The sequence below is a fragment of the Peromyscus californicus genome, unplaced genomic scaffold (assembly GCF_007827085.1).
Source record: "Peromyscus californicus insignis strain IS unplaced genomic scaffold, ASM782708v3 Scaffold_12__1_contigs__length_115047231, whole genome shotgun sequence".
In the NCBI taxonomy this organism is placed as follows: Eukaryota; Metazoa; Chordata; class Mammalia; order Rodentia; family Cricetidae; genus Peromyscus; species Peromyscus californicus.
In genome coordinates, this window is record NW_026294413.1 from 13147501 (window position 1) to 13160876 (window position 13376).

A 13376-nucleotide genomic window follows, 5' to 3' on the forward strand; every position below is an offset into this window, starting at 1 on the left:
TCTGTGTGGCAGAATGCCATGGCAATTGTTCCTTAGACAGGAAGTTCCTAAACAGCCCTTGATATTGCCTACATTCTAGGTGAGACTGGACAGAGGAACAGCAGTAGCAATGAAGTGCTTGTTTTTTAAGTTTCATATGGAGTCAAATATTTCCTCCCATTAAATGCTCATCTAAATTCACTGGTAAGCCTTATTCAGAGGTGGATGGCTTATACTCACAAACATCCCAGACATTTATGACATCCATTAACTTTAGATGAGGTATTCATCAAAACTGATGAACAGTTTCATACAAATTAAAATATGAAAGAACCCAGGCTATATAAATAGCATGGATAGGACAAAATATAAAACTCTACAAGAGGAATGAAAATGTTACGTATTACTTACCATGATCCTTGTATTAGAATTACACTCCAGTGAGGAAACATACAATTAAAATACCATTAAAAACATATTAAGTAACTCATTCAGAAAAAAAAAAAACATACTTCTCTGAACCAACAAACGAATAAATTTTATGTAAGTGTATGCATGAATGGACATACATTGAAATTTTTATAATTAGGGAAACTTAGTCTTACTAGGAAGAAAGAGCTACTGGTTCCTAAATTCTTAAGAAGGAGGTTCCACCATCTCCCAGAATCATTACTTAAATCCCTCAAAGTTGACATAGTTATCAAGTGTTTATTCAGAAACTATTTAAAAAATTACATGTGCTGGGATACATATGAGACTGTAACAATAGTAGTTCCATCTTACAGAGATCCTGTTTGCCATCAGCATCTGCCCAGAGGGATAAAGACATCGTACAGAGACTTGGACAGCCCATCATTTGGTCTTCTGAGGTGCAAGGGCACGTGGAACTGTACAAATGCAACTGAGTTTGGTTACACAATCAAAAATTGGCTACAATAGTAGTCAAATCAATACATCATTTTGGTTCACTAATAAAAATAATTTTCAACCTTCTCTCATATAACCAAAAACTTTCACACATCTGTCAATCGAACAATAAACCAATTAATTGCTCCAACTTTTCCCTTTTATATAGTGGGTTACAATCAGCTTCATTTTTTAGCTTATTATTTTTTTTAATCGCAAGTCCCATTGGGTGGGTTTCATGGACTTTTAAAGACTTTTGCCGTTAAGTGCTCCATGTCTTTAAATATTTAATAGGCCTTTCTGATCTCACTCTAGTTTTGGAAATGCAGCTCCTAATACAGTGCAACAACGCCTTTGCGAAAATCATAGGCTAAATAGTGAAGGAAAGAGGAACGCTAAATGTGCATATAAAAATAGGTGCTACAATAAAATATTTGTATATTTCATCAATAAGTTATTTTGACTAATCAATTATGGATCATATAGCTCTGTAATTTTAATGATTTGTCCACATCTATAGTGAGCCTTTCTGGATCACAAGATTTTTTTTTTTTTTAATTCAAATGTCCAGAATGCATACAAACACATCCTTTAAAAAGAAAGGAAAGGATTAGGAAGGAAGGTGGGAGGAGACGGGGGGGGGGGGGGGGGGGGGGGGGGGGCGGGGAGGGAGAGAGAACAAACTTTCTATTAAAGTTGGGGTGTGCTAATCTCTCAACCAATGCCATGGCTCTAAGGACAAGAAGGATGTGAGAAGAGGAGCAAAAAGGATGAGTAGGCTCTAAGCTGCTTCCACCCCCCACCCTTCTTAGCACTTCAGAGCACTGCAAAAGGGACCACAACCTGTTTAAGGTCACCCTTGATGCAAACCGCCCTCGAAAAAGCCCTTCTCTCTTCCCCCACAGACAAGAAGAGAAAGTGATGTGCCTAGTTTACATAAATGTTTCCCGCGTGTAAAATTAAAAGGAAATTGCACACCCTTTCAGTTAGCTTCCACCGAAGCTGAGAATCCCGTGCCAAGGCACTTCACCCTAAATGTTGAAACGACACAATTCATCAAATGTGTTCACCGAGTGTGTCTGTCTGCTTGCTTGTTTCAAACGCAAAAGCTCCAACGGAGTTTCTTTGTTTTTAGAACTGACTGAATGTGGTCTGTTTTTCCAGCACTTCGAGGTAGTCCGGCTCAACATTTAGTTTTGCTTTTAACTCCAGATACTCATTCCGGTTCGGTTCTACAAAGACAGCACCCGGAGGGCTGTAGAGCACCGGTTCCCGCAGCCTGCTGTCCCCTGCCCCCGGGTGCAAATACTGATGGGGGCGTCGCAGGTCATAGTTTGGGGAGAACGTGTAAGCAGCCGAGCTGCATGGGAATTTGGGGTATTCCGGGAGGCTGCTGCCCGCAGGGCTAGTGGAGCAGTGTTTGTCTGGCTCTAAAATGCCCCTGTAAAAGCGATCAGCGTCCTGTACGGGAGACAGTAGGTCCTCTCGGGGCTCGATGGTGCTGACGCTGTAGGCGGGGCTCCGCAAGTGGTGGCTTTCCCGCCTCTCCTCCTCCCCAGCCTGCAGCTGCAGCTGCGGAGGGGGCTGCTGCTGGGGCTGCTGCGGCGGCGGTGGCTGCTGCTGCTGCAGGTGGTGGTTGCTGCTGTAGGTGACCTTGAGCTCGTGCAGGTCTTTGTAATCCTCCACGGAGTTGCCTTCTCGAGACCTGTAGATGGGGTTTTTGCACATGTGGCCCAGTGGGTGAGGGATGTATTCGTACACGTGGCCCGCGGGAGTCTTCACCTTGGGCAGTGCCGGTCCGCGGTGGTGCACGTGCGCGTGCGGGTGGCCACCCCCGCCGCCGCCTCCACCCCCGTACACGCTGTACTGCATGTTAAAGGAGCTCACGTCGGAGTTGTTGGTGCTGGTGTGGTCGCTCTGGTTCTTCTTCCGACGTTTCATGACCAACACGAAGAGGCCTGCTGCCACGAAGACTGACATGATGAACACCAGCAGCAGGCTGAGGATCAGCACCGATAAGGGCACTGACGAAGCCCCTGCACCAGCACCTAAGCCCGCGGGGGCCCCAGTGCTGTTCAGCCGCACAACTGGCGTTGCTGCATTGGTCCGGGATGGTACCTGGATGGAAGAGGGCGTGGGCGTGGAAACCACCACATCAGAATAGTCTGGACACAGCAGTTCAGACTTGATGGAGCGCATGAAGGTCTCTGCGAATTTCTTGGGCGCCTTACAGATGACTTCGTCCACTAACACTCCCACTTTGAGCTGCTCAATCCACAGCTTCATGCCCACCACATCGCAGGTACAATCCCAAGGGTTGTCATGTAGATCGATCTGGATGAGGGAAGTCAGCTGATCCAAAACGCCACTCACTGGCAAAGAGGCAAAGCTGTTGCTCCTCAGGTTTAGCCTGAGCAGAGTCAGACCAGAGAAGACACCTGCAGGCATGACCTGCAGCTGGTTGTTATTCAAGAAGAGCAGCTGGAGGTTTGGGACTGGATCGAAAGTCCCAGACTGGATCTCGCGGATGAGATTGTACTGGAGGAAGAGATACTGCAGGCTCTGCAGGCCATAGAATAACTCTGGGCTCAGCCTCTCGATCCTGTTGCCATTCAGATAGAGACGTCTCAGGTTACTGAGATCCCCAAAGGCCCGGTCCTGGATCATGGAGATGCGGTTGTTACCCAAGTGCAGGAGGTCCAGTCCGGTGGCTTCCAGGAAGTCTGTCCTGCGCACAACAGTGATGTAGTTCTCTGTTAGGTACATTTTCTTGGGATTGTAGGGCTTGGGCTGCAGCTCCGCGATGCTCTCGATTTTGCGCTCTTGGCAGTTGACATTGAGGCCCAGATCAGAGATCTGAAGGTTGCAAGTGCATGCGGTGGGACACTCCAAAGGCACCGGGGATTTGGTCTGGTAGGCTATGCTGGGGCCATAGTTACTGTAACCCAAGTCTTTAGAGGGCTGCCTAGAGGTGGGGCGCACTCTGGGTTTGTTCGGCTGGCGCGTCCCCTTAGGAGGCTTCAAGGGGGGTTTGTAAACAGCAGAGGAAGAAGTGGCCACAGAATTGACAGAGGCTGGGGTGGTATGTAAATACCCCGTGGTGCTTAAAGGAGTCTGTGGCCTCATCTCGTAGTCAGAAATGAGTTTCCTTGGACAAAGTTCCTGCTTGGATACTTCATCCAAGTCCCTGCCGTGTAAACGGAAGGGGGTCTCACAGACCACATCACCCACAAGGGCTGAGTAGGAGATGCTGTCTAACCAATCCTTGAGAGAAATTAGTTCACAGGAGCAATTCCAGGGATTTTCCTCCAGCTGTAACTCCACAACTTTATCCATATGTTGCAACAGTCCCACATAGGGCAGAAGTTTCAGCCTATTCCCCCGCAGGTCCAAGTGCGTTAAGGGCACAAAACGGAAAAGATTGTTGGGTAAACCTGACAAGAGATTGTCATTGAGGATAAGCACCTGCAGCATATGCAGTTTCCCAAAAGCATTGGGTTCAATGACACTGATGTAATTGTAATCGACCTGCAGGTATTCTAAGTTCTCCAAGCCAAGGAAGGTGTCATCTCGAAGAAGTTCCAGTTTATTATTGTTTAGGTGCAGCCGCCTCAAACCCCGCAGCCCATGGAAAGCCCCGGTCTCGATGTCTTGGATAACATTGCTTCCCAGATGTAAAATTGAAGCCCCAGTGTAATTGACAAACTCATTGGGATAAAGACGGTTCAGAAGGTTCCCAGACAACAAGAGGTGATAGACTGGGAAACGGGGAGGGCTAATTTCAGAGAGACTGATGATCCCCCGGTTTTCACAGCTCACAGTTAAAATGCCGTCCTTTTCCTCACAAGGACATGCATTGTCACAGATTTCCCCATAATAATCGATGGTTTCTGCACAGGAAAGGACGAGAGATGTTACAGCAAATGCTAGAGTCTGCAGCATCCAGCTACGCATTTTTCTGTGAAGGTCCTGTTCCAAAGTTACTGGGGGGCAGCAAACGTGCATTTTACCTCCTGCAAGGGAGAGAGGAAACAAGGAAATAACAGAATATCACAGGCAAAAAAAAGGGGGAGGGGATTAATCAGGAAGTCCACTTTTTCCTAATACTTTTTCTCTGAAATCCAGGAGGAGATATATACATATACATATACATAGCACCTCCTCTCTTGCCCAAGTGGAACACTATATCCTTCAGACTTTACCAAAATTGGCTATTATTCATTTTGATTTGAAGTCTCATGGTATTTCCCAATGAGCATGCCACCAATTTTCTGCTCTTTAGAAGATGAAGGCAGATAAATTCCTGTGTTAGTCTTCTCTGCCCTCCCTCATCAAAACTAATCCATAAATATACATAAAATGGCTGTCAGTACACCTTCATAGCTCCAATTTAAGAGGAAGAAGTATAATTTTTTTTCAACAGGGTTCTCCACTCCACCTCTACCCAGCCCCCCCTTGCTTTCTTTCAGAGTCTCCTCTGACAACACTTTACTGTTAAGGTCTCCCATTTTTACAGACAAGCGTGGGGGCACAATACTTTGAGCCATTTAAAATCGCCACAAGAAATGTCAGGGTGGGAATGTAGAGAATACTTTTCAGAGGCAGAAAGGATGCAAGATCATGCATCAAGAGAAGCCAAGAGAAGCTTTTAAATCACCAATTGTCCTCTGGAGCGCTGAGAATGTAGAGGTGTGGGGGTGGGGGAGTCAGTTGGCTTTGATGGTGGACTTCACCACAGCTATTAAGCATATCAGAGCCCTGATTGTAGGCACCATGTCGCTTAGCAGCGCTTCTTCTAGAGAGCCCTGAGACCTCTTCTTCTCATTGATCATGCCAGCGACGCTACAAAACCGCATCTTTAACCAATGTAATAGTTCCGCACGATGGATTGATTATAAAGAACTCAGCAAAGGCATCCGCAATCTCAGAGCACCTCTGAATACTGGGAGTCTAAAGAGGACATTTCTACAGCTTATCCCGAAGCAGCTAAAAGTAAACCACCGATCAGAGGCAAATGCTCTATTACCCTGGGCTCCAAGTCAGTTTGCCACGGTATGCAAAAGTAGCCCTGCTTGAATTAAGAAGATTTGGAACGAACTACCGCCTTGCCAACATCTCCATCTTTGAAGTTGCTTATTACATTTAAATGTCAAGGATCCCCTCCTTTATTTCCCTTTCTGGTAGAAAGGGAGGCTGAGATGATTGAAAGACAAAATAGAGGCAAGTGTCACAGGCCAGTGTTTTAACATCTGAATTTCCTCTCCCTGAGAAGCCACTTTGATCCCCTCCCCCTTCTGTTCTTCCTTTTTATCACTGGAAGGCTTCTTTTGACTTCCTACTTTGGGTTGACAGTCACACTCTTACACTCTTAGAGGATGGACACAAGTGGACTTAATGTGGAGTACTGGGTTGTTTAGGGGAGAGTTGATAGAACTGAGGCGGGGGGGGGGGGGGGTTCTGGGAACCTAGCCTTTTCTCCGAGCAACCTTGTTTCTGCCTCCCACCAAAACCTGATGAGAATCTCAGTGCAGAACTGAAGCCAGGACGTTTCTAAAGCACAGGTTCAAGCTTGCAAACCTTGCACATGATCACCAAGTCGCACCAACCCTCCTGGTTCAGAGCGTCTGCATTCGCACGCACATGTGCAAGTGTGCCTAGGAATCATTGACATTTGGCCATCCAGACGTTATCGAGACAGATCGGAACCACATTACAGAAACCTCACTAGTATTTCAGACCTCCCCGCACCACAGTAGACGGCTTGGGTGCTAAACATCCTGGTACGAAAGCAAAACGTTTACCTTGAAATTTGGGTTCTCCGTTGGATCAAATGTGCACATCTATTTAGCTGGCTTGGATCGCCTCCCCCTCCCTCTCGGTGCTTCCCCGCCCCCATTCACCTCCTTCCCCATCTTAGAGTCCATCGCAAATTGTGTCCAGGCAGTATTAAATTCGAACGTTTACAACTTTAATTCAGTTCTGGCTAGCCGAGGTCGAACAGCCTTTTCCAAAGCTCCTCTCCATTCACCCCCTCCCCCGCCGTCCCCAGCCATCAAAGGAGACTGAAGATTTGAGAAAATAAAGTTGAATGAGCTGGAAATGCTAACATTCAGACAGGGAAAAGCACCACTGGTGTAAACTCGCGGGTGCACCACATGTTTTTGGTTTATTAAAACAAAAAGAAAAAAAAAAAGGATAGAGGGCGGGGACGGGGGACTGTATTCGCTTCCAAAGAATTTAGAGCCTGGATCGCCGCCTGCCATATCCCTGCATTAAGCAGCATGGAGCCACTCGGGTTGGAGCCGAAACCCAGGCCGGACCCACGGCTCCCGGCACAGCCGCTGGAACCGCCGCTCAGGCTGAGGCAACCGGAGTTCCAGGACCCGAGGCTCCCCCTCCCCCACCCCGCCCCAATGCAAAGGAAGGGTAAAGGGAGGAAGGAGGGGAGGGAGAGAAGCAAAGAAAGCCACTTCGCCATACCACACAGACACACACACAGGAACCTCTTTTGCAAAGTAAACCACAGACTTACCCCGTCTCACATCTCGGGGGCCCACTCATCATCGCTACCCTTTAGAAAAAAACACCTCTTCGGGGTGTGCACTGATTTTTGAAGCCTAGGCAGACACCGAAGGCTGCGAGTAGGGCAAGCTGAGCTGCCGGGGGGAAAGCGGCACCAGGACGCCGCTAGCCCCGGGCCGCCACCGCGGTGGCGACCGCGGGTTCCCGGGCTCCCCAAAGGGCTCTCCCTGGCGCTCTCCGCGGTAGCCGGAGCGGGCAGTCGGGTGGGGGAGTGGGGGAGGGGACGGCCAGGGACTCGCTGGAAAGGCGGCTCGCGGCAGGGGCTGGGAGCCTGAGCCGGCAGGGCGGGGAGGGCGCAGTGGGGAGGGGAAGTGGGGAGACCGAGGAGGGGGACGCGGAGCTGGCAGCCTGGCTCCGCCGCCCAGCTAACGTGCTGGCCAGCCTGGGCGAGCGCTCGCACCCCATCTCACTCACGCTCCCTCGCACCATCGCTCCCACGCGCGATCCCCAGGTCTCCCGGCCCCGTCTCCCTGCCCCCCGGACCCGGCGGGTACTTACTGTTCCCATCTGCACGGGGGGCAACTTTCTCCGACCCAGCGATGGCAGCCGCCCCCTCCAGCCGCCTCGGGCTCCTGGCACCCTCCGGCCTGGGATCGTGCGGGCCGGCCCTCCCCTCCCCCCTAGTCTCTCCCGGTCGGCGTCTTCACCACATTCCCCCCCTGGTCAGTGGCGCACGCCCCGGGACGAGCCAGAGGGAGCGGGGCTCGAGGGTGTGCGTGCATCGCCCGCCTTCTTCTTGCAGCGCACACTGTACATGGTAGTGAGGGGGCGAGAGAAGGTGGTACTGGCCCCTCGGCTGCTCCGCCGGCGGTTCCTCCGCTGTGCTCCTCTCCCCCACGCGCCTCGACCACTGCAGCCGGGATGCCGCTGTCCCCAAGGCTAACCTGCAGTCGCGGCCCCTAATTAGTATTTGAAAGGCTCCCGCATCCTCTTGGTGGCTTCACCGTTCCTAGTGTTTGCAGCGGATTTTCGCTATCCCTCCCCAGATGCGGCGCACGATCCTCATTATTTGCAACTCTTTATCTCCGACATCCTTGGAGGGGTCCGAGGAGGCAGAAGCAGCGTTGTTCTATGCCTGTGGCATGTCCTGACAGGCTGGCCGCTCTAAAAAGCAAAAAAATAAATTAAAAAAAAAAAACAACTCAGAAAAAGTCGTGCCTTCTCTCCCGGGAGCTGAGGAGGCGGCCACATCTGCCGGGTAGCGGGTGCAGCAGGGCCCCGTCCGCTGCACTTGTTTATTGTCGCGCCGCTGGTGCGAGCCAAGCTGCAGCAGACATGATGGGCCTGGGGCGAAGCGGGCGCTCAGTGGCCGGTAGATGGCAGCCGAGGGCGAAGGAGTCCCTGGGCTCTGGAGGCGCAGCCAGAGCCCCCCTCGATGTCACATTCGTGGAGACAGAGGAGTGTTGGACCATGTGCGCAATTCGAGCGTAGGCGTGTGCAATCGTCTTCTTGGAAAAGGAGGACTGGAAATACCCCTGACAGTGCTAGGCTCGGTGATGACCAGGGATCAGATGATTCCTACCGGTTGCCGTTTGCCCAGATGCCGCTGCCCCTTAGAAGTGTCCATACTACTGCTTCTAGAGCCTCCAGTAAAGGATCCTGGAGGGAGTGGCCTGTCCTAGCTATAGAGAGGGCGTTATTTTTATCTTTTTATCTTTTTTTTTTTTAAAGAATCACGTTTTATGTATGTCGGAATGGTTCTCCAGAGAGAAAGTGAACACACTAAGCGAACTAGAAAGCTGGAAACAACTGAAATAGAGGCAGTGTCTGTTGAAAGCGAGTTTGTGGAAGCGTCACCTGATGAACTCCTCCTGATCACCTCTATGGTAAGTATGACCGGCTTCTTCCAGGAAACCAGACAACTTCCTCCCCTCAAAGGAGGTCTGTGTATTTGTAAGATGTGTTTTACCTTTTAGGAATGTTAGGTCCGCAGTCCTCACAAGAGGCCATAAGAAAGTTGTTTAGAGTTAGTGACCCAGGCCAGGCTGCTCTTGTGCTTCAAGCTGCTGTCATAGGTGGGTACTTTTGTCATGCAAATGCATTTCACACTTTCTATTCTGAAATTACGTTTTAAACATAAATGGAATTCTCTGAGCTTTAACTTGGGGGATATTACTGTGGTTTTACTCTGATTAAACATGTGATTGAAATAAATAGATTCCAGAGGCCCTGTTTACGTGTGTCTATAAACAGCGCTTGACAGCATCCTTATATGTTGAATTTGAAGGCTTTATAGAGAGGTAGTGAGTGATCTCAACCTCTTGAAATGTGTAATGCTTTTAAAATTTCCTCTAGATAAATATGCCGAGCATATATTTTGTAGCTAAGCCATAAACACTTTGAAAGAGTGTTGTGTATTTCTTGTGTTTGAGTACTCTACAAGGCAGAAAGGACTGACAGTCTGTGATGTCAGATGATGAAAATCTTGGAACCCTATTAAACTAGCACGTTTGTCATAGGAATGGCAGCTACTGGCTCCCAGGTATACATCAAACTTTCCTTTAAAAGCAGTAAATTTAACACTATACCATCACTGAGTTATTTATCTTATAATCTGACATAACAAAGTAAAAATTTTCTTTTAAAATTTGTGAAAAAAATCACCTTTATATTTTAAAATTGTGAATATTTAATTTTTCAGGTGCATTCACCTCCAGGATGACAATACTGAGTCCTGTCAGCAACCTAATATTTAATGATTACTGACTCAATAGAAGTTCTGATAAGTTATAGAATGTCTTAGTTATTAGAATTCTCAAGATATCTGTTTCATGGTATTAGTGTGTAACACCTTCACAGTTCCACTCAATATATAACAGGGGTTTATACTCCATTTCATATTATTTTATTTTAAATAGTGCCCCATTTAAAACACGTTTTATTAAACCTAGGAGTATCAAATACACTTTGAACTAGCTCAACTCACAATGTTGCATGAAACACTTAATCCCACATTCCAGATTTCCTTGTGTGGTTCAAGTAAAAAATGAAAGCTCTCTAGCCCTGATTCATGTCACATCATTGCCACAGCAACCCCAGTCACTTTCACCACTAGGTGTCCCTATAAACTGCTCTGCTGGGAAGTGAGTTTTAAGAAATTCTGTGGCATAGAAACCAGAATGTACTGCAGTAGGAAAACCACCTCGGAAATAAAGAAGGGCTTCAGTTTTAATGCAAAGACTTCCATTTGCTTTGACTGTTGACGATTTCCTAGGAAATGTAGAAGTGGATCATATACAGAGGAGATTAGAACCAAGACTTTCGTTCACATGATCAAAAACATTTGTTTGATCTGTACTAATTAACAGACAGTCGCATGATATGTGTGCATGCTTCCACATAATACTTAAATAAGCACAAATGACTATTTAAAAATATCTGGGTACTGGAAAATGAAACTAATGATCAAAAAGTTATTCCAAGAATTAAGGTTTAAATTTCTAAGTTCAACGTTATTAATCTAAGCTGGGTGTAAAATGCTGAGGACACTTGACCAAATGCTTGTGAACATAGGAATACCATGATAGACCATGAAACAGCATCTGTCAGAAGTACATGTCACATGTAGCTATATGATTTGGTAACAGCACATTCAAATTTAAATTCACATTAAAATACCAACTTGTGTCTTGATGTGGAGCACCTATTTTCCATGACTTTAACATTACTATTACATATTATTCCATTAATTATTTTTAGTGATCTATTAATGCTTTGGAATAATTCTTACACTGAATGTATTTATTAAAATACTCATTTATATTACTACTGTGTTGTTTCTTCAGCATATCAAAATGCTAACTCAAGAATTACAGATCATGTCAGAGCAACCTAACAGGAATTATAAATGAACAAATTCCTCAGTAATAACAGTGAGATGTTATGAGCATTGATCAATGTCACTGAACTCTAAAGCTATTAGGACTTTCATTTATTTTTGTTAGATTAGATGGTGAATTGTGAGTAGGAAGTCTAATGCTCGATTTCAGACATCCTCAAAACTAGATCTAATGTTACTTTTGTGACAGTAATGAATAAGAATTTCCTACAATCCACTTACTTAATTTATTCTAAATTAAAATTTATATTTTTCATAAGGCTTTGATGTCAAAGCTAAAATATTATAGAATTGTAAAAGGAGAAATTAAACACTTTCTTGTATTGAGAAAACTGAGTCATTATCTGTGGTTGCTTCTGATGCAATTGGTGGACTAAATAACAACAAAATATTTGTTTTTATCTAGTCTGCTTACAGTTGGAATCACAACAAACATAATATACTGTCATATGTTTGAAAACCACAATGGTGATCACAGTTGATTAATATTACTGAGATTATTTATTCACCTATGGACAGGAATTTGCAATCTACAAATAATGCTTTCAGCAGCATAGAAGAAATATATGTGTAAAATATCAGATTCTCATTACTTCCTATCTATTATTGTAAACATAATCTGCAATTTTATTTATGTTAGGTAAGTTTTTTGTGTGTATCATATGCATCTTGTTTGAAAGACCCATTCATTGTCTACCAAAGTTTAAGATGCATTTAATCTTTAAACAATAAACTTTTCAGAAAGTAGTGTATCAAAATAAAAATGGACAAAGTAGTAGTAAAGTAAAAATGTACAAATTTGATATTAGAGGGTAATCCATGTAGCAGGTTGTTTCCTTTGAACACTGCTAAGAACAAGCCAAATACAAAGGTAGTAAGTATTCATCTATGCTTTGAAATACTGTTCCACATTAAATTCTAATGCGTACAGGAATACTGCTCTGTCAATACTTGTGTTGTATGCCATTGTAGCATCACATATTTTCCTGTACAGGAAAGGGGAGTAGGGAAAGGCAGAGAGGGAGGGGGAGGGAGGAAGAGAGGAGAAAGATGTTTTTTTTTTTCTTGAAAGTTATACATGCACAAATCCTATAATGATTATTACCTCTCAGAAGAAGACTAGAACTCTTGAAAATAAGAAAGACTGCTGATTTTGTATTTAACCTATACTCTTAAGTTTTACTACAGAAAATTTCAATTTATATGCACATTTATAAAAAGAAATTTCAAAGATCAATATGGACTTGAAAAATAACAGTATTTGGAATAAGTATGAGACTTCTGATGAAGAGTTATGAATCAGTTTTCAAAATTAATCTCTAGCCAAGAGTTCTGAGATATATTTTACGTTGCGTATAAATGGTAATATTAATACAGACTCTGGATAGTTTCAAAATGAGTGTAGATTAATTAGTTAAAATATTTCTCCTAGCAACTCTTATTTGTGGATTTCATTTCTGGCTACCAATATCAGCTACCAGAATATCAACTAACAGAACCTGGTTTTCCTCACGTTGAGTGTTCAGAACCATCATGTTCACCAGAACATTGATTTCTTTTTATTGTCTTGCATATGAAGGAAAAGATAAAAATGAGTCTGTAGAGCAGATAAGTGAATAAACCTTTATTTGTGATCTTTCACTCTTTCCTGTTATCTGCATGAAGATGAGAAATAAGCGTTTGTGACATATTTAAATATACAAGCTCTCATCAGACACAGTCAGAACAAAGGCCACTGCCATCTGGCTTGTTCTGGCTTTGAAACATGTGCATAGAACTGGAGAGAGGCTGCTTTAGTACATCACTAGCTTGGGTTTTTATGTCTATCTCTGCTAGAACAGTGAGTATTCCTGTGGAAAATACTGCGTCTTTGTCCTCACTTACTGTAGCTATGATTAGAATATAAGCACAAACAGGTATCATGTTTTGTCTGATTTTTCCATGCTCTTTTTTTTTTCAGTGAAAATAATTTTTCTAAAACCCAGCTTTATCATGAAAATTTTAGAATTACTTTCTGAATGGGAATATATAATTTGATACACAGTAATCAACTTTGTTAATTAGGACCCTC

At 44.9% G+C, this 13376-nt stretch overlaps 1 protein-coding gene and 1 long non-coding RNA gene across 19 annotated transcripts in view; one reads left to right on the top strand and one right to left on the bottom strand.

Annotated features, from left to right (window-relative positions):
• Positions 1 to 667: 667 nt before the first annotated feature.
• On the bottom strand, positions 668 to 8223 carry Slitrk5 (SLIT and NTRK like family member 5). Of its 4 annotated transcripts, none has more exons than XM_052732509.1 (2): positions 8157 to 8223; positions 668 to 4898 (listed from the first exon to the last, which is right to left on the bottom strand). In XM_052732509.1, exons 1-2 carry the CDS (start codon positions 8221 to 8223, stop codon positions 2017 to 2019), a joined length of 2949 nt encoding a protein of 982 aa, XP_052588469.1. In that variant the 3' UTR covers positions 668 to 2016. The 4 variants fall into 4 exon arrangements, with proteins under 4 accessions (XP_052588469.1, XP_052588465.1, XP_052588466.1 ...); XM_052732505.1 differs by lacking the exon at positions 8157 to 8223 and adding an exon at positions 7966 to 8070; XM_052732506.1 differs by lacking the exon at positions 8157 to 8223 and adding an exon at positions 7418 to 7547.
• A 706-nt stretch (positions 8224 to 8929) lies between these two features.
• The window catches only part of LOC128107057 (uncharacterized), a 230582-nt gene continuing 226135 nt past the window's right edge, over positions 8930 to 13376 (top strand). For 11 of the 15 annotated variants that reach the window (XR_008216928.1, XR_008216931.1, XR_008216934.1 and 8 more), the window contains exon 1: positions 8930 to 9293. This is a non-coding gene — a long non-coding RNA (uncharacterized LOC128107057). The remainder of the gene's footprint in view (positions 9294 to 13376) is intronic. The other 4 variants (XR_008216923.1, XR_008216930.1, XR_008216924.1 and 1 more) reach the window with 1 other exon arrangement.